Consider the following 21,786-nt stretch of genomic DNA (forward strand, 5'->3'; position numbering starts at 1 on the left):
TCGTATGGAAGCAACCCACCATAAACCGTTATTGCGACAAAGACAGCTGCCAAACCAAACGTCTAACGTCTGTCGGGCTGGGAAATAAAATGAGAACCACCAAATAAGAACGCGACGAAGGAACCTGTCCAAATTCGATAGCGTGTAGGTTGGTGGCGCGCCGGTGTATGGGTGTGTGCTAGTCGCGTCAAGGAAATGTTCTCCTCTGGAAGCCGTCGAAGGCAGCCAATTTCCAGGAATAGAGTTGACTGCATGCGGCGCGAGCTTCGGATTACCGACCGGTCGGCCGGCCCTGGGCCGTGCTCAATCCTTATGCTCTGTGCTCTCCGCGGCACCTGCCACGAGAGGCTACTCGTACTCAGTAAGTTGTCGCCTGGTACTCCTTACAGTGTCGTTCATCGTTATCGGGTTGTCGAGCGAGCAAGCCGCGCTTGCGAGTTGCAATAGCCGATGTCGCAGTTGGGAGGCGCCAGGGGAAAGATTCCTTTGCGAAACAGGCGCCAAATATTATTCGTACCTGATTGCGTATTTCGCTCGTTTTTTTCTTTCTACCCTGACCGTCAAGTCCTTGGCAGTGTGAATCGGGCTGCAGGAGTACGACGACATCGGTTGGCGACCTATCCGCAGGGACAATGATCCCATATGCAGCTAACAGAAACTTGGTCGGTATCCAAGGTAGCCTATCGTGTTTCCCCAGGTCGTCCACGTCCGTGGGACTCCGAGGGCTTGGGCCAAGAGGTTCCCGAAGTGGACTCGAATACGGTCTTTCCCTATCTCCCCGCCTCGAATGCGCAAACCCAGACAACTTTTACTGTGAAGCCTCACAGAGACAATATTCTTATTCCTTAACTAGGTAAACTTGACTCAGGATCGCTGCCGGCAAACTGTCCCTGAATGAAACGCTTGGGATTGAGCATTGGCATTCGTGAAACCTTTGGAGCGTCGACGTCAAAAGTCGGGACCGCCTTGTGGCTCTGCTGTTCTTTGCAGGAACCGGGGAGGCTCGAGAACAATTCTGGGAGAACCAATGGGGGATCGAACGGGGGTGTGGCTGCGTTGCAGAAGCTGAAATGGGGGTCAAGAGGGGTACACACCACGATGTCCTAGTGCGAAGACCCTGAAAACCAGTCTGCCTGTCAAAGGGGCAATTCTTTTCCGTCCTTATCGATATCCAAGAGCAGTGCTAATGACACTAATTACTAGAGATTCTTAGCGTAAAACTGAGGCTGCCTCGATTCGTCCCATCGTTGCGTCCAAGTTAGGCGATGCTGTCATGGCTCGATAGAGTAATGGGGCAGGTGTTCGCAATATCAGTAATAAGCCCCCGCAGGTGGAGGGCGAGTGGTGCGCCCCCAAGGCTCCCCCACAACGGTTGCCCTCGACGACAGCAGGCTTGCGGCAGCCATTCAAGCTGGGGGCGTGAATTGAGTTGGGCAGATGAGGGGCGTGAAACTAGGAAAATTACAGAGTGGCAAGAGTTCATCCCGAGATTTGGTGCAAGTGACTCGACCAACGTGGCCTGTTTTTGCTTAGATGAGCTTTACAACGACGAGAATAAAGGCTGGCTTGCTGCGAGGGAGCTGATTATCTGATTATTCGGGACTGTGGGAGGACAGCGAAGTGGTGGTGTGAGGGCTAGAATGGAGAAAGTATGGAATAAGATGTGATATCTTCTGCAGTCGGCAGCCACTATTTTGCGCTACCAATTTTAGTCCATCAAGGTCGAGGACGGATGTGGGAGCTGCGCGAACTGTGTATTTATCATGGATCCATACTGTACGGCAAATATCTCAACCTCCGCTCTGCTCCTATGATCGGCGTAAACCGACACAGTCGAACTTCTTCTGAGTGGGAGCATCTGGCCAGGAAAAAAGAAACACGGCAGCGTGGTGGATTTGGTCTTTGCATAGATGAGCCATCCCACCCACAACCACCTGGAGCCATGGAAGCGGGATGAAGGCCACAATCCCGTCGCACGTGCTTGGAAAACTGGAATTTGTTAGTGGGCTTTCGACAACGTGGGTGGTGTTATGAAATAAAAACGCCTGCCTGTCAAAGCACGAGGAAAGAAGACAAGCTCTGCGAGGGTACCTTGCAGAGTCTCTAGCCCAACAAGGCTAGTCAATATTGGCCCCTGCATTCCCCAATCTTCAGCATCATCCAGGAGTCTGGCGCAATCCAGATTCCAGACCCATGGTGTATGTACCAGAGTGGTACTAGGCCACCAGCAGGCTCTTGCCCACGGCCTGACGTGGACAGCAAGAGCCCACCAAATAAAGCGAAACGAAGAGGGGGATCGAGATCTTTCAGAACCCTAAACTTTCCCAGTGCGCGGCCCGCTTCCGCCTTTGGTGGGGGATCGTGAGATTTCCTTGGGCTTATCACGCTACTTGCGGCTGAGTATTCCTTGCTTCTACGCGGCAAGTTGTCTTGAATCTGGGTTGGGGGGAGTCTGAAGTTAAGCCCCCGTAGCCACGAGTGCAATACTCGCGGTTTTACGTACATAGTAGTGCGTTTTTGCTAGTTTGCCCGCTCTGAGGCTGGACTACGTCAGACTCGAGTTGCCATCCTAAGCATTGCCACAATCAATACGGGATTCTCAGTGCGATGCTGACGAAAGGAAGCGCGCGGAGGGAAAATGACCGCAATTCGCTTCTTACAGCGAATGCCACGTCGCGTCGTGGTTGGTGGTTGAGGAGCGTTGGAATCTTGGACGGATGAGTGCGGCGTGGACACGGGATGGCGTCGTCTTGGTACGCTACCTTCCTCATCAGAGTCAGATCCCCATATCAACGAATCTGCCCTATAACGGCTAGTCAGGGGCATTGTGGGATGTGAGCGAAGCAATGGAAGGCGCTGGAGCTGGAGCAAGCAAGAACTGCTCCTTCGTCTGCGCTCTCCCGTGCAAGCTGTGCAACCCCAAAAGGCTTTCGTGGGGAGCCGTCTGTCGGCGAGCGGTGCTGAAGCATCAAATCTACCGTTGCGCCTCTGGCGAGTCTGGCTCTGGCTCCCTCGGAGTTGCACGCCTCAACTATGACAACTAAAGAGTCTCGTCCGCCTCAACTTTTTAACCCGCGGGTGCAGGCGCCTCGCACGCTGTTGTGGCCATGGACCTGATAGCCTGAAAAAGACAGAAATGTCTTGAAACTCAATGGCTCCGTCGCCGTCTTGCAGTCGCCTTGGAAGAGGGTGCCACAAACACAAACAAGGGGCATTGCCTCAGGTTTTGAGCCCCTTCTTCGAGTCCCGAGTTCTCAACTCTGTGACGCCGACAGGCCCCGGGATTCTCTGAAACGAGAATGCCAGTTGACTCCGACTGTTGTCGAGTGCCCTTTTGTTCGACGATCTCCAGCACCGGAAGCCGAGGCAGGATTGCAAACAGAAGGATGTAATTGCGACGTTGACATCTATACTACAGTGGACACTGGACACTGGTTTGTTCTTTCCCAGGACCTCTCAACAAGCGACGGGGGCCAGTTTAATCCCACGTCCAGCGGGTTTTGGTCTGAATTTGCGGTTTCCCGCCTGTTCCGTGGCTCCCGAGGTTCACGCCACGGCGCGGCGCTAGCAGAAAGAGCATGTTGCCCCGCTAAGCTCACTGGCTGGTCCTGGCGGTGCTGGTGGGCAGGGGGTGGCCCGTCCCCACCACACGAGCATCCAAACGTCTGCCCGACTTTTCAACTGAGCTTTGAGCTTTGAGCTTTGAGCCTTTGGCGGCGTGCTTTGGGCCATTGGCCGCCAACCGGGGCAGGCAGGCCCAAGAACCCTCAGGCTCTGGTTGGCTGTTACTAGCGTGTGCTGGGGTGCACCCGCAATGTACCCCAACGGGTAATAGCGACGAAAAATATTGCAGCAAACCCTGTCAGAGCACCGGCCAGCCCGCTTGGAGGGAGTGGAGACACATGCCGGCCAGGGAGGTGCAATCGAGAGCTCAAGCACCGCTAGCAACAAGCACCTGCCCGGGCAGGGCAACATCCATCGTATGGCAGCAGACAGCCAGCATGCGGCCGAGCCTGTTCAGTTCTAGCACCCTGCCTCTGGGCTCCTTCCTCGTTGCCTCCCCCAAAAGCATGGAGAACCCGCGGAGGAGAATCTAAACCTCTCGGGTCGCAGCTTTGCAGTCTGAGAGCAGAAACAAGAGCATGCATTGATGTCTGATGCCACCACGCCCCGCTGGGTGAATAACACGTACGTACTCGGTGCTGCCCACCACGACAGCACCTCGGTCCGCCCACGATAGGTGGACGACCACGAGACTCGACCGACGGACGGCTTAGTCGTCTTTCAGGGCGAGCGCCCAATTCGGCTGTGGCCTTTGCCATCTGGTCGCTCCCAGGTTCAACTCGCCAGCCATTGACCCGATCGTGCTTCTCCTCGCCCTCGTACACTGCAGTGCTCCCTTTGCGCCCTGCCATATTGTTATCAACCCTCCCTCCCCGACCTTGCTGCTCGAAACACTATCCGTACCTACCCAGCTACAAATCCACGAGAGAACCAAGAGCTCTGCCGTATCGTCGGCCGGCACTGTGGGGCCAAGGTACGAAAACATTGGCCTTGTCGCCGTTCAATTCCTTCTGTATCGTATCTCTCTCTGGAGGCCGAAGAACAAACTGGGTCTGGTGGCACTCGTGTGTAAAGCAGAGCTAAGAGCTGGCTGCATTGTCCACAGGCGCAGGGCCCAGGGTCTCCCCTGGTATGCAGCTATCCAGTGTTGCGACCCCATTGCGACATCCTTGACATTCCTCCGCTTCCCATAGACCTCCCTCCCTGCATTCCTCCCATACTCAAGTGCGGTGCTCTCCCACCTGTCATAACAACCCAGCGTCTCTGTGAGATCAACTTCGCTTCGACCTCTCGGCTAACTACACGATCTTCAGCCTTGATCAACAAACACTCGCCCCTGTGGACCAGACGCCCTCGACCAGCTTCAAGAAGACGCTCCAAGTAAACTACCTAGACTGGGACCTCGCCGTCCTGTCTTGACTATCCGCGAAGGCGACGAGGCGGAGTTTATTCCGCCTTTTTTTTTTTTTTGGAGAGGCCATCTTCGCCGACGCCAACATCAACCCGTACTGCTGGGAAGGGAAACTCGCTTTGGACTGCTGGCTGGCCGACTTGACCCGGGTCCGGTCGCCACCGTTCGGCCTATGTTTCTCTTCACACACATATCCGCGCAGCAATGGCGGCAATGCTGAGTAGCCAGCCCACGCGGTCGAGCCTACAGGTGGCTCCACTCGCTATCCAGAAGTCAAGGGAAGACCTGTTTGGCAGCGGCCGCGAACTGTCTGTCTCTTCCAAAGGCTACGCCCAGTCGCACATGACTCCACCAACAACGCCAAATGGCTCCGAGGAAGACCTCAGCGCCCCTGACCGTCCCCCGAGCCCGTCTCCGGTATTCCACAACTTTCTACGGGCCTTTTATCCATTCCACCCCAGCTATACGGTCAGCGACTCAACCGTGACTTTGCCGCTTAACGAGGGAGATGTCATCCTGGTGCACTCGATACACACGAATGGTTGGGCCGACGGTACTTTGCTGGTGTCGGGAGCAAGAGGGTGGCTTCCGACCAATTATTGCGAGGCGTACGACCCGGAAGAGATGAGGAACCTTCTCAAGGCGTTGCTTAATTTCTGGGACCTGATGCGGAGCACCTCGGTTAATGACAGCGAGATGTTTGGCAACCAGGAGTTCATGAAGGGTATCATTGCCGGCGTTCGTTATCTCTTGGTAGGTTTAGGTGCTACCGTGATTCCTCGTCTGAACCATGTCGGCTAATGCGTGTGCACAGGAGCGTACCAACTGTCTGACAAGAGAGTCGGCTATTGTTCAAAGACATGACGGGCTGCGGCGGAGCCGAAAGTCCCTTTTGTCGGAGCTGTCGTCGCTGGTTAAGACCGCGAAGCGACTGCAAGAGGCGCAGAGGCTGGCCGAACCGGACGAGGAAGTTAATAACATCGTCGACGAGATGATTCTCAAGGCGTTCAGGATTATCACCAAGGGCGTGAGGTTTCTGGACATTCTCGACGACGACAGGAGGTCGCGGGCGCCGGCAGTTGCGGTCATGGCGACGCTAATAGAGGAGATCTACGTCCCGCCGACGCCACCAGCTGACTCAACTGCCTTCGACGCCAACCAAGCCCAGGACAATGATGCAGCATCCCGTACCGACGAAAACACAGACGCTGCCGAGCAGGCCCCGTCCGAAATACGCGAGGTAGCACCAGAGCATACTCCCGCCAACAGGCGTTTGTCGTCCGTTTACTCGCCAGGTACAAATGTGCGCCGATCATTGAATGGCACCCCGCAGGTGAACCGGCTTTCGTCCACAATCTCGCATCGCGTCAGTTTGGCCGGTCACTCGCCCCTTTCACGGCCGCAAAACCTTGTTTCGGAGCGCCTCGGCTCGTGCCATGACGTCTTCCTGTCACACCTAGGGTCCTTTATCGGACGCCTTCAACTCCAGTCGCCCTCGCGGCCGCATCTCGCCCTCGCCATCAAGCAGTCAGCCTCGTCGGGGGGAGAGTTGCTCGTGGTTGTTGACGTAGTCTGCGCCCACAACTCGATCAGCGTCGCAGCTCTCGACCAATCCCGTGCGGCAATGTACGACCACATACAAAACCTCGTGCACACAGCACGCGACATCCTCACCAATGCGGGGCCGGAGATGGAAGACGTGATTGTCGCGCAAGACAACCATCGTTTGTTGGGGGCGGCGACCGGCTGTGTTAAGGCCACAGGCGAGTGCGTCGCGAAGACAAAATGGATCATCGAGCGTATCGGCGACTTTGAGTTCGAGTTTGATAACGGCGACCTTGGTATCGATCTCGATCTCTCCGGTCTGGACTTTGTGTCGTATGAGAAGGAGAGGTCGATTGCAGCTGAATCCGCAAGCATCGCCGAGTCAAGCGTGTCGGAGGCGCCGACTACGTCCACTGCCCATTCCAACACGTCGTCCCTCGCCGTGCGCCCCACGTTCCTTTCTATCGACAAGCCGTTGCCCGAAGTTCCCCAGGTTTCGGAAGTCAGCGACGATATCCCAGAAACACACTACCCGCTTCCGGAATCGCGACCGGAATCGCTTGTTGTTGACGATAATGCTCTAAACATGGTTTCCTCCGCAGCTTCCCTTCGAACCTCCCTGCCCCCGCTTCCCAAGATATCCACCTCGTCGCTTCCCACAGAAGACTACAGCCCAACGGAACAGTCTGCGCCACATGGTAGCGGGTTCCGTTCGTTTAGAACGGACAGCCTAACCGCCTCGAGTTCGGGCTCCGGTAGTACATACCTCAGCCGAGACTCGGAGTCGAGTATTGTCTCTCAATCCTCGACCCGCGCTACTACACCTGACATTACGATAGTACCAAGGAACCAGCCATCTCTATCCGACCTGAGTGTGACTGGGAGCTTGGTACAGACCGAGGAAGTGGACGACGTGGAGTCCAAGCTTCTCGAGAAGACCTTTGCCCATGAGCTGATGTTCAACAAAGAAGGCCAGGTTACAGGGGGCTCCCTGGCAGCCCTGGTTGAACGCCTTACCACACACGAATCGACACCCGATGCTATGTTTGTGTCAACATTTTATCTCACTTTCCGGCTATTCTGCACACCAATCGCACTTGCCGAGGCCCTTATTTACCGTTTCGACTACGTCGGCGAGACACCTCAGGTGGCGAGCCCGGTACGCCTAAGGACGTACAACGTCTTCAAGGGATGGCTCGAGTCGCATTGGCGAGAGGAGGCCGACCACGAAGCGCTTGATCTGATCAAGCAGTTTGCCGAGACCAAGCTCACCCCCGTCTTGCCGTCAGCAGGCAAGCGCCTTCTCGACCTGACCGAGAAAGTGTCGTCAATCGATGGAGCATTGGTGCCACGCTATATCTCGTCCATGGGCAAGACCAACACTCCCGGAGTTTATCAGTACATACCAGCTGAGACACCCTTGCCTCCGCCCGTCATTACCAGGAGCCAGACGAATGCGTTGGCGCACTGGAAGACAGGCTCGGGTTCCCCCTCGATCCTCGATTTTGACCCGTTAGAAGTTGCCCGCCAACTGACAATGAAGCAAATGTCGCTGTTCTGCTCCATCCTCCCGGACGAACTTCTAGGCTCTAAATGGACAAAGTTTGGTGGTGCCGGGGCGCCAAACGTGAAGGCAATGTCGGCTTTCACCACTGGATTGTCAAACCTGGTCGCCGATACCATTCTGCACTTTGACGAGGCCAAGAAAAGGGCCCTGGTCATCAAGCAATGGATCAAGATCGCGAACCAATGCCTAAGCCTCAACAACTACGATGCTCTCATGGCAATTACCTGCGCTCTCACCGATACGAGCATCAAGCGTCTCAAGTTCACGTGGGATGCCGTCAGTGCCAAGCGCAAGGACATGCTCAAGTCCCTGCAGTCAATTGTCGACTTCAACCAGAACTACAAGGTGCTGCGAAATCGGCTCCACGACCATGTGCCACCATGCCTGCCGTTTCTGGGCATGTTCCTGACCGACCTCACGTTCGTCGATGTCGGCAACCCGGCAACCAAGACTAGCGACACGGGCTTGACTGTCGTCAACTTTGACAAACATAGCCGCACTGCAAAGAGCATTGGAGAGCTGCAGCGTTTCCAGATTCCCTACCGCCTCACAGAGTTGCCAGACCTCCAGGAATGGCTCTCGGCACAGATCAACCGCGTCAAGGAGAAGGACAGAGCTGGCACCAATGCGCAGGCCTCTCACTACCGCAAGAGCCTTCTTCTCGAGCCCCGGGAAGCTCAGCAGCTGCGAGCTCCAATTGAGGGGCTGCCCAGCTCCGCCGCTGTCAGCACTGCCATGTTTGGGTGGATAAGGAATAACAGCACGAGCCACGGCCTTGCTGCTACTCAGGTCTAATCTGAGTCATGTTGCCGGCACCCATCGCCGCTACTATTTTGCCAGCGAAACACAAAATTCCGCATTAGCATTCTTTACCGATTAACTGCATTTGGCCGCCCTGTCGCCATTATTTTCGGACCATGTTTGCAAACACACTCGGCTCCGAAGTTTACTCGATTCTTTTGATACCCATATCTGCATTCTCGTCATTTGCAGTTGTTACGCCATAATGACCTTCAGGAGTTTTTATTTACACTTACGGCCGGACCCTCATTTGGGCCTATCGTATCCCTCGCTTACCATGCCCGGCCTAATGTCCGTTGACACTTGCATGCTGAAGCGTTCAAACACACTAGGCAACAAGGTTCCCTCACCTCGTCTCTTGCGAAAGAGCTGTTGCATCATCACATGGGCCAAGACAAAACCATACACACAAAGACCAGTTCATCTGCGGGCCCGCGCCCTACACTATTGCTACGGCATGCTTCGCATGTCTTCATTTCGATACCTTTATACCATATTTGTCGCTGCCCGCAGCGGCAGTTTGACAGTGCCTCTAGCAGACTCACCTTCTCTTCGCCTATTGGGAATTCCGGTTATTCAATCTTTTCAGGATTTGGGGTGCGAGTGGATATCATTCAGAAAGGGAACAGGAAAACGGAGTTGGAGGCTTATTGACGCCCATGCCGCACTCGCTATTTGCCAGAGGGTTTTACGAGAGTGCTTTGGAAGGGTCGTTTCTTTGCATATGTTTGGTGTCCTTTTTTGACACCCAGAGTGGGCATCGGCGGATACCCAGGGCCATTTGCTTTAGGGCGGGTTGGGTTCATGTCTGAAGAGACGGCGTCTTTGGCCCATACACAGGCAGCCCGGGGTGGGCGGATGGTAGATGCCATTATGTAGATGGACGGAAGGACTGCAAACGGTCCCATTATTTTTGTGTATAATTTGTATAGGCTCCCGGCAGCATGAAGCCTCGCGAGGGGTCTTGGTGCGATGCACGGGTCCTCTGACCATCTGGATTGAGCTGGTTGGATGTGTATAGCACAACAAAGAAGTAACCAAGTCAAGCGATCGTGGAGTTGCGTGAGTGCCATAGAGGCAGCCAGTTGCAACCAGATTCTTCTTGATGTTGATGCGGCCCTTTTGTGTTTGTTCCTCTCCTTGTCAGCTCGGTCCGGCCTCATGGCATCTTGGACGTGTATTTGTAGTGAGTGTGTTGACAGAACCACAAAGGGGCTGAGGTTGGAGGCCGTTATTTGACTACAAAGTTCTCTCCTGATTCGCCTTTGGTCTACAGCAAGGTGCTTTTAGTTGCCTCTAGATCAAGTCAAGTTACCAACCCAAAGATAATACGTCCTTCGCATCGTTTTGTTCCCCTGAAATACAGACCTTTCTTTCACGCATCCGGCCCAAAGAAGGTCCTCGGCCAGATGTTCATGGCCGTCTTGACGCCGCCCGCGATCGGCAGACCCGCGTGCACCGTCCGCGCGTCGCCCGACCCGTTATGCGGAAACAGGTTCACCCAGAACGCCGCGTTGCCCGGCACCGGCCGGAACGCGAGCCCACCCGACGCGTGCTCGTACCATTCCCTCCTCCCATCACCATCACCAGCACCCAGAGAAGATGCATGACCGTGGATCGGCCGCACGCGCGGAAACCACGTCTCGCCCGACCCCGCCGGCACCCCGTCCGCCTGCAGCACCACAAACAGCGTCGCCGCGCGGTTGTACATGCGCCGACGGCCGGCCGCCGCGTCCTCCGCCAGCACCCGCGGCCGCGCGAACCAGTCCGCGTGCACGTCGTACTTTTGCCCCGCCGTGTACCGCACCAGCTGCGCAGTCCCCATGTCGTCGCGCCCGTCTGCGAGTAGCGTGCCCAGGAACGCTGCGCCGCGGGCGAGCACGCATCGGACGACGTCGGCGGAGGGCGGGAGTGGTGCGCTGCTTGATGTGCGTGCCGATGTGCCGGTCGAGTCTTGACCTTCCCCTATTCCGGTGATGGGCGAGGGTTGCAGGAGCGGCTCGCCGGCGGCAATCAGGGCCGCGGATTCTGCGGCGGACACGAATGATCGGATGTAGATCACCAGCGGGTCTAGCGAGACTAGCTGTGTCGTGTAGTTGTGTGCGGGACACGCAGCGGTGGGCGGGGAGGTGTTGCTGTGGTTGTTAAGGGGTGTGGTGGACGGAAAGAGGAGTAGGGGGTAGAGAAAGGGGGCGGCCAGGTCGTGCAGCCTTGCGGCTGTTTCGGCGACTGCTGCAGAGGAAGAATAGGTGTGTACGAGATACGCGAGCGCCAGAGGGCCGAGATAGGCGCCGGCGGCGACGGCGACAGTGAGGGCGAGGATCTGGAGCGGCCCAGCCATGGTCGTTTTGATGGCAGCCGGGGGGCTTTCTTCGAGATTCCTATTCTAGCACAAAATCCTGTTCGGATCGAGATGTGAGCTTCTTGTTTGGTTCGTTCGTCTAGGTAATGGGTGGCTGACGGCCGGCGTCGCAACACCTCTCCACCCACATCCGCCGCAGACACGCCAGCCGAGTTGGGATGTGTTTTCCAGAGCTAGCTACTGGGCGGGCTGTATAGCTTGAGAATTCTGAGATAGGAATGTAAATGTCTTCTTCTCTGCTCACACCGCATATGTGCGCTGGCGTGCCGGCGTGCTGGCGTGGTCGAGTATACGTGTTGCGTTTCCGGCGAGCTGCATGGCAAGCAGCCGGGTAAATAGACATACGGCGGTCCAGGCCAAGAGAGCAAGTAATGTCGGTACGTATCTTCCATTATTTCTTTATATATAGATGTGTGTGTGTCTGTGTTTATTAGCCTGATGTGTCCTTCCCGGCCTGGCAGTTGGCAACTTCTGTCTACGCTCCGTTACTGACGGTGTGAATATGAATATGCCGAGATAAGATGGCCCAATCTGCAAGATAAAGCTTGTTATCTGTCTCTGGGCTGATAATGGCCATATGTTAAAACGCTAAGGGAATCTGTAGATGGTTTTCTATCCTGCCGGCTCTAGACCAAGACAGCCGTCTGCCCCCCGGATTCCACAGCCATGGGCGTGATGATACCTTGGCATCTACGACTTGGCCATGAAACTTCCCGGAAGGTCTTCATCTCTTGGTGAGAAATGTCGAGTTCCTTGAGCCGAGGAGACTCCTTACCTTGCAAACAAAACCCTGGGATCGACAGAACATGATGGAAATTGTCCACTCTCGACTCCATCGAAGCTTGACAAGGATATCCGGTCAAGATCAAGATGGCCCGCTGGCGTAATGGTAGCGCGTCTGACTACGATATTGCAATCCAAAGGCTTCAGGTTCAAGACCTGGGCGGGTCGTGCATCTATTTTTGCCCTTTGCTGTGTCGTTGTCGTGGTGTTTCTTTTGGGGGGAGACAAGCAGCAATGTAGCCGGCCGATCCCGCTCACTTTCGTCCCGAACTTCTAGACAACGCATCATTTGAACGTGAAGCTGGGAGTCGTAGATGCATCGATCCAACCGAGTCTACCAAAAGCTCACAATTAAATAGAATAGATAAGAGAAATAATTGGTATCATAGAGATTCTCGGGAAGACTCAGGCAGGAACTAAATGCGTAGTAGTAAACAGAATGCGCAACGTTGTGCAATAAATCCCAGACCCGCAAAGTCTAGGCCCTGTCAGATTCGTTGCTAAATAAAAACCCACTGTCCCCTAGGCTTCCACCTCCTTGGACAGACCCAAAGCCTCGATCTCCTTGGTCGGTGCGACATCCTGGATGGTCTCGTCGCTGAACTTCAGATCATCCTCAATAGGGACAGTATCCTTCACCATCAACCAGATCACAGGGGTAGCAAAGACAAGCGAGGCAGCCAAGAGACCCCACTAAGGCAAAAGTTAGCGATAGTATACCATCATATCGGGCTCAGATATAACTCACGGTTGCGCCAAAAATGACATCGTGCGGCTTCTCAAGGCTGTCCAACCTCCAGAAGATGGCGGCTCCGGCTGACTGGATGCCCTTGTAGAAGCCGGTAAGGTTGGCGGCTTTCCGGCCCGAGTTGCTGAGGGCGCCCATATACCTGCAGGCGAGTTAGTGGGTGCCACGAGGACATATGTGCTGAAGGCTCTGTAACGGAGGCTTACCAGTAGACGCATGTTTGCCAGGCGGCGTCGTAGAAGCCGTAGAACATGAAGAGGAACATGGGTCCAATGTACTTTTCGCCGCCATCGGTCCAGTCATACAATCCCGCGTAGCCAGGCGCACTCGTCACCTCACGGGGGTCCTGCTTCCTCTGCCAGGCCCAGCCGCCTCCAAAGATAATGAAGGTCAGAGCAGCGAGAGCAATCAAGCTCGCCTTGGCACGGATAGAACGGCGGGCCTTTCCATAATCCAGGGCATAGCCAAAGACAATGGCGCCAAAGATCTGGCTGGTATAGTACAGGACCGAGTTCAGTGCGCGCGTGCGCGTGTTGAAGTGGGCGCCGTTCATGATGTTGAGCTGGTAGGTGTAGAAGGTGTTGGAGGCGAAGAACATCGGGAAAAGCAGAATAACCCATGGCGCCTGCGTGATGGTCTCAACTAGGCCCATGATCTCGGTCTTCCAGCTGGGGTTCTTCATGAGAATCACCTTGCTGCCGTCGTCGCGCACCACGTTCGTGGCGTTGGAAAGAGCCAGGGCAAGGAGGGCACCGAGCAACATCAGCACGATGAAGCCGATGTAGGTGCCGTCGGTGACGGGTCCGGCCTTGCTGTTGATGTTCTGACCGAGGGGGACCAAGCCACCAATAACGGCGCCTAGGTTGAAGATGATCCAGAAGTACGAGATGTAGCGACCCTTTTCGTGCTCGCGGGGGTAGCTCATCATGATGGTCCCCTGGGCGGTCCAGAGCAGGCCGGCGCAGACACCGAGAAAGGCGCCGGCAAAGATGACGAAGCCAAAGTTCTCGTTGTGGTTGTAGCTCAGGAAGCTGGCGGCATAGATGCAGTATCCGAGACCGCCAAATGAGAGGGTCAAGCGGACACCGAGCCTGTTGGCGATGGTACCCGAGAAGAAACCGACAACGGCAAAGGTGCTGTACAGGGCCGTGCTCGCATCGGCTTGGGCCTTGGAGTTGACCTGGCCACCGGCGCCGAGACCGCTGATGGCGTTGAACATGCCGGGGCACAGGAAACAAACGAAGGACACGAGAAGGAGCTGGACAATTGGCGACGCGTACCACACCTCATGCTTTCCGACCTTGAAGCCCTTGTACATCCAGCCAGAGGGCCGGGCGGGGCCAGTAACAGTCTCCGAGGGAGCGGGGGAGACGCCCGCCTCGACGGGCGCCGATTTCTGCTCATCAGCCATGGCTGACAACAGTGGCTTCTGGTTGACGTCTCGGTCGAGGACTGGAGAGAGAGAAGTGGACGCGACTCAACGGCCTCGAGGCTTGATGGCAGCAGCAACAGAAGCACCAAGCTAGCTAGCTAGGAAGCAAACGGACATGCAAGGCGGGGAAGGGCGAGAACGCCTGACAAGATCGGCGGCAGCACGACCCCGATGTAATAAGGGATCAGATCAGGAATGGGTCTTGCTCCGTACCACAAAAAGGGATCAAGGGCAGGTGGTTCGGTCGGTCTCTCACGGCTAAAGATTGGTTGGGGCGGGAGGGTGCAGGGGATTAATGTAGGTGGCATTCAAAGCCGAGATAGGCAGACGGGCGACGGGTGGGATTGGGAGGAGGCAAAGATTAGACCAAAGTAACTACCTTAAGGTCAGGTAGTAAGGTAGGTAGTGGGACGGATGCACTCGTCTGGTTGAGAAAGAGCACGATAAACGGTACATACGAGCCAAATGCAACTTGACCTCGCCAGAGACCCTAGTCGAGGTGGTAGGTTGTAACACTGACTGACAGTCGAAGTGCACCTACCTTAGCGGTGGTGGCGGTAGCTTCAGCAATAACAGCAACGAGCAGCACCAGTTCCCGTTCCATGTTATCTTGGAGCTGGCTGGCTGGCCACTCCAGGCCCCCGAGCGTCGCCGTGCATGCGGTGCTGTACATGCCCCAAGCTACGTGACAGCTCGGACAACGTGCGAACCCCCCGGGCCCAAGTTAAACCGAGCGACCATGGTAACACGAGACAATCGGGCACCTGTGTCTGTGGCACATAGCTCCGGGCTTGAGGGCGGTGGTTGGAATCGACGCGGCCTGGGGTAGGAGAGACCTACGGGAATGGGCCTCTATTGCCCCGACAGCGTCCCGACCTGGTGACATGTCGGGTGTCAAGACTCCAGGCATGGACTCGAGAAAGCTCCCGTAGTTCAAGCGAAGAAGGAATCGACAATCTCAAGCGACACTTGCTCACATGGCCTGTCGCAGGAAGCAGAATGAACCCATATCCAGTTCGTCCAGTACGTCCAGTACTATACCGTACATGGGGAGCGAATAGAGCAAGAGGCGGGCATTGTGTCCACTGCGCCGTCAACGCGCCGTCGCGCACAGGCTTGATAAGACGGGAAGACACGCGGGGGAAGTCTAAATCCCAGCAGCAAACGAGACGAGAAAAGCTTGAGCAAGGTCGAAGTGGCGGGGATTCCTTGGGGGATTGACATTTGATAGCATGACACCGGACCGAATGCAGCGGTGGGGGGCCGTTGATTGGCACCGTTAGCCGTACAAACGCAAAAATCACGAGCGAGGACCACTGAGGGCAGCATAGCAATTGGACGAGAGCGTGCTGGAGCGTCTGTTTAGGAAGGAGCCCAACGGCAGTGGTGGGTAGCAGACGGAAGAGCTTGGGCCACGTCTCCACAATTGACCCCGGCTGTCCAAGAGCTAAGAGTTAGGGAGCCAAGACGGCCTGCATAACCGTCCAGAGTGCGCGTTGCGGAGCGGGCATGTAACGTTCCCTAGATTTGACTGCAAACCTTGTTCGGCCAGCGAATCAAGTCGACCAACACGACCACCCACAAAATCGTCCGTTGCTGCTTCTTAGGTAGGTAGCTTGCACACCTAGCTTCACCTCGTCTCCAGGCTGCAAACTCACTAGGGAAAAAGAGCGACGCTGCGTGTGGACGACCCAAAGTCACTGGATTCGAGGCCGGGGGAGAGGACACCACCTCCAGCCCACCAGGGCTACCAGTCGCTAGCTGTGCTGCCATGTTACACGACCGTCTGCCAGGAGTAACACCACCAAAACCTATCTCCGCACCAGTATCACCAACTTCGCACGCCAAGGCACGCATGTAGATAATAAGGGTACCACGAACCTGAGACAATAAACCCCAAAGAGCGGCAAGGATGCAGCAACCGGGGACCCGGTCAGTAGTAGCCATTGGATCCTTCCCAGCAGGATTGTAGACTTATCCACTGCGTATCGGGCACCAGATTGTTCGGGTCTGTACTCTGTGATGCAGTGGTCTTCTCGCATCTATCTCGAGTCCGTGTCTGCCATCCCAGCTCCATACGTTGCTCTAGGGATTACATGTTGCATCTGCACACAGGCAGCCCGTCACGTTCTGGCATACGAGACAGAACGATAAACTCTGTCTCGCGTCGGTTTCCCCTGAGGCCTTGCTTGCCCTGTACCACAAAAGTGTAGCATGGCGATGGGCAACAAGGCACGAAGCTCGCGAGCTACCCGCCAGCGTGGCAACCAAACGCAGCGGCTGCGGGCGGCCACCAAGTACCTTACGTAATCGTGGTTCACCACGGCGGCACTAGCCGGGCTCCCGGGTCCCAGCATCGCCCGATTATTTATTACCATGCGTTGTATCCGTACACAGGCGAACGTCTGTGTCTCCGCCCTGCCTACCTAGCCAATTTAATCCTAATGCGGACAGGCACAGTTCCTGGGGAACGCACGCCCGCCGTGCGGCTCTTGGGACTGCGGGGCGGGAGAAACCCAAGGCGGCTTTGCTAAACAATAGGTGGTTCGCTAGACTGCCGAATACGTGAGAAACACATGGGAGGTCGGTTAGCGTGTACGTATTACAAGGACAAACTCGCGTGTATATGAGAACAGCGATTCGCACCAGTTGGCACAAAAACGACAAACCCGCCTGACTTTGTATGTGTGTTTGCAATCCGTATTGGCTGTGCCTCAAGACACGAACGGCTCGATGCCCGGTTGCGGCCAGGCGAGAACGTCGTCAACAACGGGAGATGCGCCGGCCCCTTGCGCATGCGCTTATGGCACCCGTCAACCCTTCATAACGGTTTTGATGTCGAGAAGACCAAGGGGGGCCGCGAGGTCTCTACTTTAATGCCATTGTCCTACTCTAGGTAAGGTATTCGTGTTTTGTTTCTATGCAAAAAATAGCAGCGTGCCTGAAGTTGTGTTAGCAAACGATGACCGAGAAACCTTGGTACACGTGTAGGCCGGCTTTGACGCAGATGGTGCGCATCGGCCGTGGCGACCGCTTCGATCGGCTTGCAGAATCCTAAGTTCTAGGAGACCGGTTGGGTTCAGTTCATTGTTGGTCGACGCGTCCTTGGGCGGGGGAAGGAGGCAAATAAAGAAGCGTGCATTCGGCAAATGCTCAGGTTGGCGACACTTAAACAGCCAAGCTTGGGCCTCCGTAGTGCGGCTGAGCGGAAGTTGCGGAAGCGGCGCGAACGGAAGGGGGCGCGGAAGGCCGAGTTTCGGCCGTCGCCGTTGATCCCGAGTCCCCTAGTCGCTTTTCTCTTCGTCCCGTTTTTCAGCGCATTACCTAGACGAGACGAGTGGGCCCACCCGGGGCAAGGTGGGGCTCACGAAGGAGCTGCCCCCTAATTGGTCAATGCGGTGCAACCTGTGATGACATCATTCTTCTCCAACCCGAGTGGCATGATAAAAAACAGTCGGCTGAGTTGAACCTCGAACTACCCTTAAGCTGTGGAGCAAGAGACTGTGGAATATCACAACTCGCCAGCTTCTCTGTGCCTCTTGGGAGAAATCGGTGTATTTGGTCAGAGTCGGCATTTTGAGACTGGAAATGAATCGCGCTAGCTCTTGAAACCGCTTGTGGATGGTGAAAGTGGGTAGTTGGTGGGGAGCAAGACCCCGCTAAGGGCGCCGAGTGCCGGAGCCCCCGAGCCGCGAAATCGCGATGTTCTCCAGGGCTGTCCACCGCCCAACGATTTAAAGACCCCAAGCCCCGCCACCTGCTGTAGCCGTTGATGGGGTCTAGTGTAGAATACTGAATACTAGGGTTGTCAATTGATTACTGTAGCGGCTTTTTTTTTAATTTTTCAATCGTTTGATCCATCTCCTTTGGGGCTCTCTGTCTGGGGTTGGACCGCGGGGTTGGCTAAGTGATTTTGTCTGCTGTTGGCCCTCTTTTCTTCTTCCTCGTCTTTTCCACTTTCTCTCTCGGCCCACTTTCTCGCCCACCTCTCGACAACCGCCCCAGGAGAGCTCCTCAGCCGAGCAATCTGCAGACATTGCATTGCGCTTTCCCGACGACATGGCGTCCCCGATCGCATCCGCCGCGCTCAAGGCGCGCGTCAAGCGGCCTTCGATGCTGAAGCAGCTTTGCCAGCCCAAGGACCTGTTGCACCACTTCCCCAACGGCTCGTATATCGGATGGTCGGGATTTACGGGCGTCGGCTATCCCAAGTTTGTCCCCCTGCCCTCTCCCCTCGCCGTCCTCTCCTGGCTGGCGCGCATGCGGCTGCTGACTGGTGGCGTGCAGGAAGATGCCAACATACCTAGCCGACCACGTCGAGCAGAACAATCTCCAGGGGAAGCTGCGCTACAGCCTCTTCGTGGGGGCTTCGTCGGGCGCCGAGACGGAAAACAGATGGGCTAGCCTAGACATGATCGAGAGGCGGACTCCTCACCAGGTCGGAAAGTCCATCGCTAAGGGCATCAACGAGGGCCGCATCAACTTCTTCGACAAGCACCTGTCCATGTTCCCCGTCGACCTCGTATACGTACGAATCCCCTCTGAATGAAGTCAACACGTTCGCAACGAATAACCAGAGACATAGGGGTTCTATACCAAAGACAAGCCCGGCAACAAGCTGGATGTGGTTGTCGTGGAGGCGACCGAGATCTTAGAGGACGGGAGCATTGTGCCTGGCGCGTCCGTCGGTGCCACTCCCGAGCTCATTCAGATGGCGGATAAGGTAAGCCCGAGATTCTCAGCTCTAACCAAATGGAGGATAAAAATTGACCGCTCCAGATCATCATCGAGGTCAACACGGCGATCCCGAGCTTCAAGGGTCTGCACGACATCACAATGACGGATCTGCCTCCCCGGCGGAAACCGTACCTGATCATGGGAGTCGAGGACCGCATCGGGAAAACCTCGATCCCCATCGACACAGAGAAGGTTGTCGGCGTCATTGAGTCCGACTATCAGGACCAGACCCTGCCCAACTCGCCTGCCGACGACACCTCCAAGGCCATTGCTGGCCACCTTATCGAATTCTTCGAGCACGAGGTGCGCCACGGCCGCCTGCCCGCCAACCTGCTGCCGCTGCAGTCCGGCATCGGCAACATTGCCAATGCTGTCATCGGCGGGCTGGCCGACTCCAGCTTCAAGAACCTCAACGTCTGGACCGAAGTCATTCAGGACACCTTCCTGGATCTGTTTGACTCGGGCCGCCTGGACTTCGCTACGGCTACGTCGATCCGGTTCTCGCCTACGGGTTTTGAGCGCTTCTACAGCAACTGGGAGAGCTACGAGAACAAGCTGCTCCTGCGCTCGCAGCAGGTCAGCAACTCGCCCGAGATCATCCGCCGGTTGGGCGTCATCGGCATGAACACGCCAGTCGAGGTGGACATGTACGCGCACGCCAACTCGACCTGCGTCATGGGCAGCCGAATGCTCAACGGGCTCGGCGGCTCGGCCGACTTCCTGCGCAGCTCAAAGTACAGCATCATGCACACGCCGTCGACGCGCCCGACCAAGACGGACCCCCACGGCGTCAGCTGCATCGTGCCCATGTGCACCCACGTCGACCAGACCGAGCACGATCTCGACGTCATCGTCACCGAGAACGGCCTCGCCGACGTCCGCGGACTCAGCCCCCGCGAGCGCGCCCGCGTCATCATCGACAAGTGCGCCCACGACGTCTACAAGCCCATCCTCACCGCATACTTCGACAAGGCCGAGTACGAATGCCTGCGCAAGGGCATGGGCCACGAGCCCCACCTCCTGTGGCAGGCGTTCGACATGCACCGCGCCCTGAGCGAGGAGGGAAGCATGCAGAAGGTGAAGCCCTGGTAGATTATAGACGGACGGGCCCAGGGAAATTCTGGATACCTAGGGTCGGAGTTGGTCGTGCATTATAGTGCGCATCTTTCTGGTCTCGGAAAAAGGAAATCAAAGAACTCTTGTAGCATCACTGCTGGTTGGTGGGAGCATGTCATGTCAGGCCGGGTTTGGGCCAGGTTCAGGTCATTCTGGATGGCGAGTTAAGTCCCAGGCGGGCGTGATGGACGAAATGTGTGTGGCGGCGTGCGTGTGTTGAAAGCAGCAGGGGGGGCGAGCGATCTTTATCTTTTCCCTTTTTTTTTTTTTTTTGCTTTTAGTCTTCTAACCCTATTTTTGCTGTGTATATGCTTCATATGTAGGTACCTAGGTTAGGTAGTTGGGTCACGTTCGCCCGACGGCGTTGGTGAGGAATAAAAAGCATATATGCATACACAGAAGAACTTGGTGCCTTGGAAAGTTTGGATGGGGAAGAGTTGTCTTCTGCATGCTCGGAAGCCTGGAGTTGGTCTTGTCGGTTTCTGTTTGCTAGCGGTAATGGTGGTAGTGGCAGTGGCGGCTGTGTAAGTCACCCGAGCAAAGTAGAGTTTTATGTGGGGATTTGTTTTTTCAGATGGCCCCCCTACGTTAACCTCGGGCCAGAGAGACAGCATATTATCCAATTTGTCCGTTAGTATTGGCGGTGGTGGTGTACCTGGGTCTTTTTCTGTACCGGACCTGGGCGGTGGGTTTTGTTCCCCTTTTTCCTTAGCGTATTTATTAGGGACTTAGCTCTGGGGAACAGGTCCCTGAATTGTAGAGAATGAGAATGGCCAACCATAATTCCAGCTACCCCTTTGTTCAATTCCTCTGTTCTTCCCTCGCAACCCACCCTCTTTCATCTATCTTGTCTCGCGGTCACGGGGGATTTCCTGTCTCGGCAATAAGAGTTAGGATTGGCAATAAAATGCAACTTGCAACGAGAGGAACCTTCCATTGAGGTACGCTTCGTCTCTTAAACCAACTCCGAGGCAAAATCTAGACTTGCTAACAGTCTGCCGCCTTTAACGTTTTCGACAGCCGATCCTTGAACCACGAAGAAAGGGTAATTAGGAGGGCCAGGGGAGCAAGGTCCAAGCACGACATAAAGCTTTGCCGAGGGGATTTACTTTGAACAGAAAACAGGTGGAAATCCAAATGCCATACGGCTTTGTTCCACCGAGGTTCATCGGCGCTTATTCTTATACCACCCTACGTTGTCCATCGCTGTCACAGATAGCCAAAGCAACCAACGTCTTTATGTTTCCGCTTGACCCTCCAGATGTATTTCGATGAGACTTGAACGCCGTTGTCTCTGGAGGCAAACGGCTTGGCCAAGCTGTCTAGCGGTGGAGTGTGCCCATGAGAAAAAGCATAGAATGTCAGTCTAATTAGATTCGCGATAGCCGTGGAGCGGGTCACGAGAGAAGTCGAAGAGCAAGGGAAATATGCACCACTAGCAAACCTTCGAGTAGCCGAGTCGGTCTCGCAACCTTCTTTTGCCCAACTGTGAGCTTACGCTCATTCATGGAAGGTTGTCCAATGCCCCTCACGGCGCATAAAGACGCTCGTCTTCCCTCTTCCTGCCGGTTCACTTTTTCTCTCTTTCCCCTTGGCCGAGACATTTTTCCGGCAAAGAGCATAGGGCAGGCAAGCTAGTTCCCGCGTCACAACAACATCGCTAGCGCACAACAGAGGCACAATCGATTCCTCCCAGAAATCGCCTTCCATGGCCAAGACA

General features: G+C 55.7%; 6 protein-coding genes and 1 non-coding gene across 7 annotated transcripts; 4 read left to right on the top strand and 3 right to left on the bottom strand.

The window, feature by feature from the left end:
- Nucleotides 1-1,595: 1,595 nt before the first annotated feature.
- On the bottom strand, nucleotides 1,596-2,265 carry B0T26DRAFT_442426 (uncharacterized protein). The gene is made up of 2 exons (XM_060435050.1): nucleotides 2,050-2,265; nucleotides 1,596-1,989 (listed from the first exon to the last, which is right to left on the bottom strand). Exons 1-2 carry the CDS (start codon nucleotides 2,138-2,140, stop codon nucleotides 1,709-1,711), a joined length of 372 nt encoding a protein of 123 aa, XP_060291153.1. The 5' UTR covers nucleotides 2,141-2,265; the 3' UTR covers nucleotides 1,596-1,708.
- A 2,624-nt stretch (nucleotides 2,266-4,889) lies between these two features.
- On the top strand, nucleotides 4,890-8,988 carry B0T26DRAFT_442479 (ras guanine nucleotide exchange factor domain-containing protein). Its single transcript, XM_060435051.1, has 2 exons — nucleotides 4,890-5,728; nucleotides 5,790-8,988. Exons 1-2 carry the CDS (start codon nucleotides 5,180-5,182, stop codon nucleotides 8,880-8,882), a joined length of 3,642 nt encoding a protein of 1,213 aa, XP_060291154.1. The 5' UTR covers nucleotides 4,890-5,179; the 3' UTR covers nucleotides 8,883-8,988.
- Nucleotides 8,989-10,278: 1,290 nt separating this feature from the next.
- B0T26DRAFT_612791 (uncharacterized protein) lies at nucleotides 10,279-11,079 on the bottom strand (the record flags this gene model as incomplete). Its single annotated transcript, XM_060435924.1, has 1 exon — nucleotides 10,279-11,079. A coding segment is annotated over one exon (801 nt), but the record flags the coding sequence as incomplete, so codon positions are not given.
- Nucleotides 11,080-12,122: 1,043 nt separating this feature from the next.
- On the top strand, nucleotides 12,123-12,201 carry B0T26DRAFT_t223. The gene has a single exon. It is a non-coding gene; the product is annotated as a tRNA-Arg (tRNA).
- A 139-nt stretch (nucleotides 12,202-12,340) lies between these two features.
- Nucleotides 12,341-13,754, bottom strand: B0T26DRAFT_725345 (uncharacterized protein). The gene is made up of 3 exons (XM_060442755.1): nucleotides 12,988-13,754; nucleotides 12,782-12,923; nucleotides 12,341-12,726 (listed from the first exon to the last, which is right to left on the bottom strand). Exons 1-3 carry the CDS (start codon nucleotides 13,707-13,709, stop codon nucleotides 12,556-12,558), a joined length of 1,035 nt encoding a protein of 344 aa, XP_060291156.1. The 5' UTR covers nucleotides 13,710-13,754; the 3' UTR covers nucleotides 12,341-12,555.
- A 2,673-nt stretch (nucleotides 13,755-16,427) lies between these two features.
- On the top strand, nucleotides 16,428-17,271 carry B0T26DRAFT_679795 (uncharacterized protein; the record flags this gene model as incomplete). Its single annotated transcript, XM_060440394.1, has 5 exons — nucleotides 16,428-16,519; nucleotides 16,674-16,778; nucleotides 16,823-16,894; nucleotides 16,933-17,109; nucleotides 17,205-17,271. 5 exons carry the CDS (start codon nucleotides 16,428-16,430, stop codon nucleotides 17,269-17,271), a joined length of 513 nt encoding a protein of 170 aa, XP_060291157.1.
- A 697-nt stretch (nucleotides 17,272-17,968) lies between these two features.
- Nucleotides 17,969-20,323, top strand: B0T26DRAFT_725353 (uncharacterized protein). The gene is made up of 4 exons (XM_060442756.1): nucleotides 17,969-18,424; nucleotides 18,501-18,741; nucleotides 18,799-18,936; nucleotides 18,993-20,323. The coding sequence occupies exons 1-4, from the start codon at nucleotides 18,273-18,275 to the stop codon at nucleotides 20,040-20,042; spliced, it is 1,581 nt and encodes a 526-aa protein (XP_060291158.1). The 5' UTR covers nucleotides 17,969-18,272; the 3' UTR covers nucleotides 20,043-20,323.
- The last annotated feature ends 1,463 nt before the right edge of the window (nucleotides 20,324-21,786 follow it).

Source organism: Lasiosphaeria miniovina (genome assembly GCF_030549165.1).
Source record: "Lasiosphaeria miniovina strain SMH2392-1A chromosome Unknown B0T26scaffold_7, whole genome shotgun sequence".
In the NCBI taxonomy this organism is placed as follows: Eukaryota; Fungi; Ascomycota; class Sordariomycetes; order Sordariales; family Lasiosphaeriaceae; genus Lasiosphaeria; species Lasiosphaeria miniovina.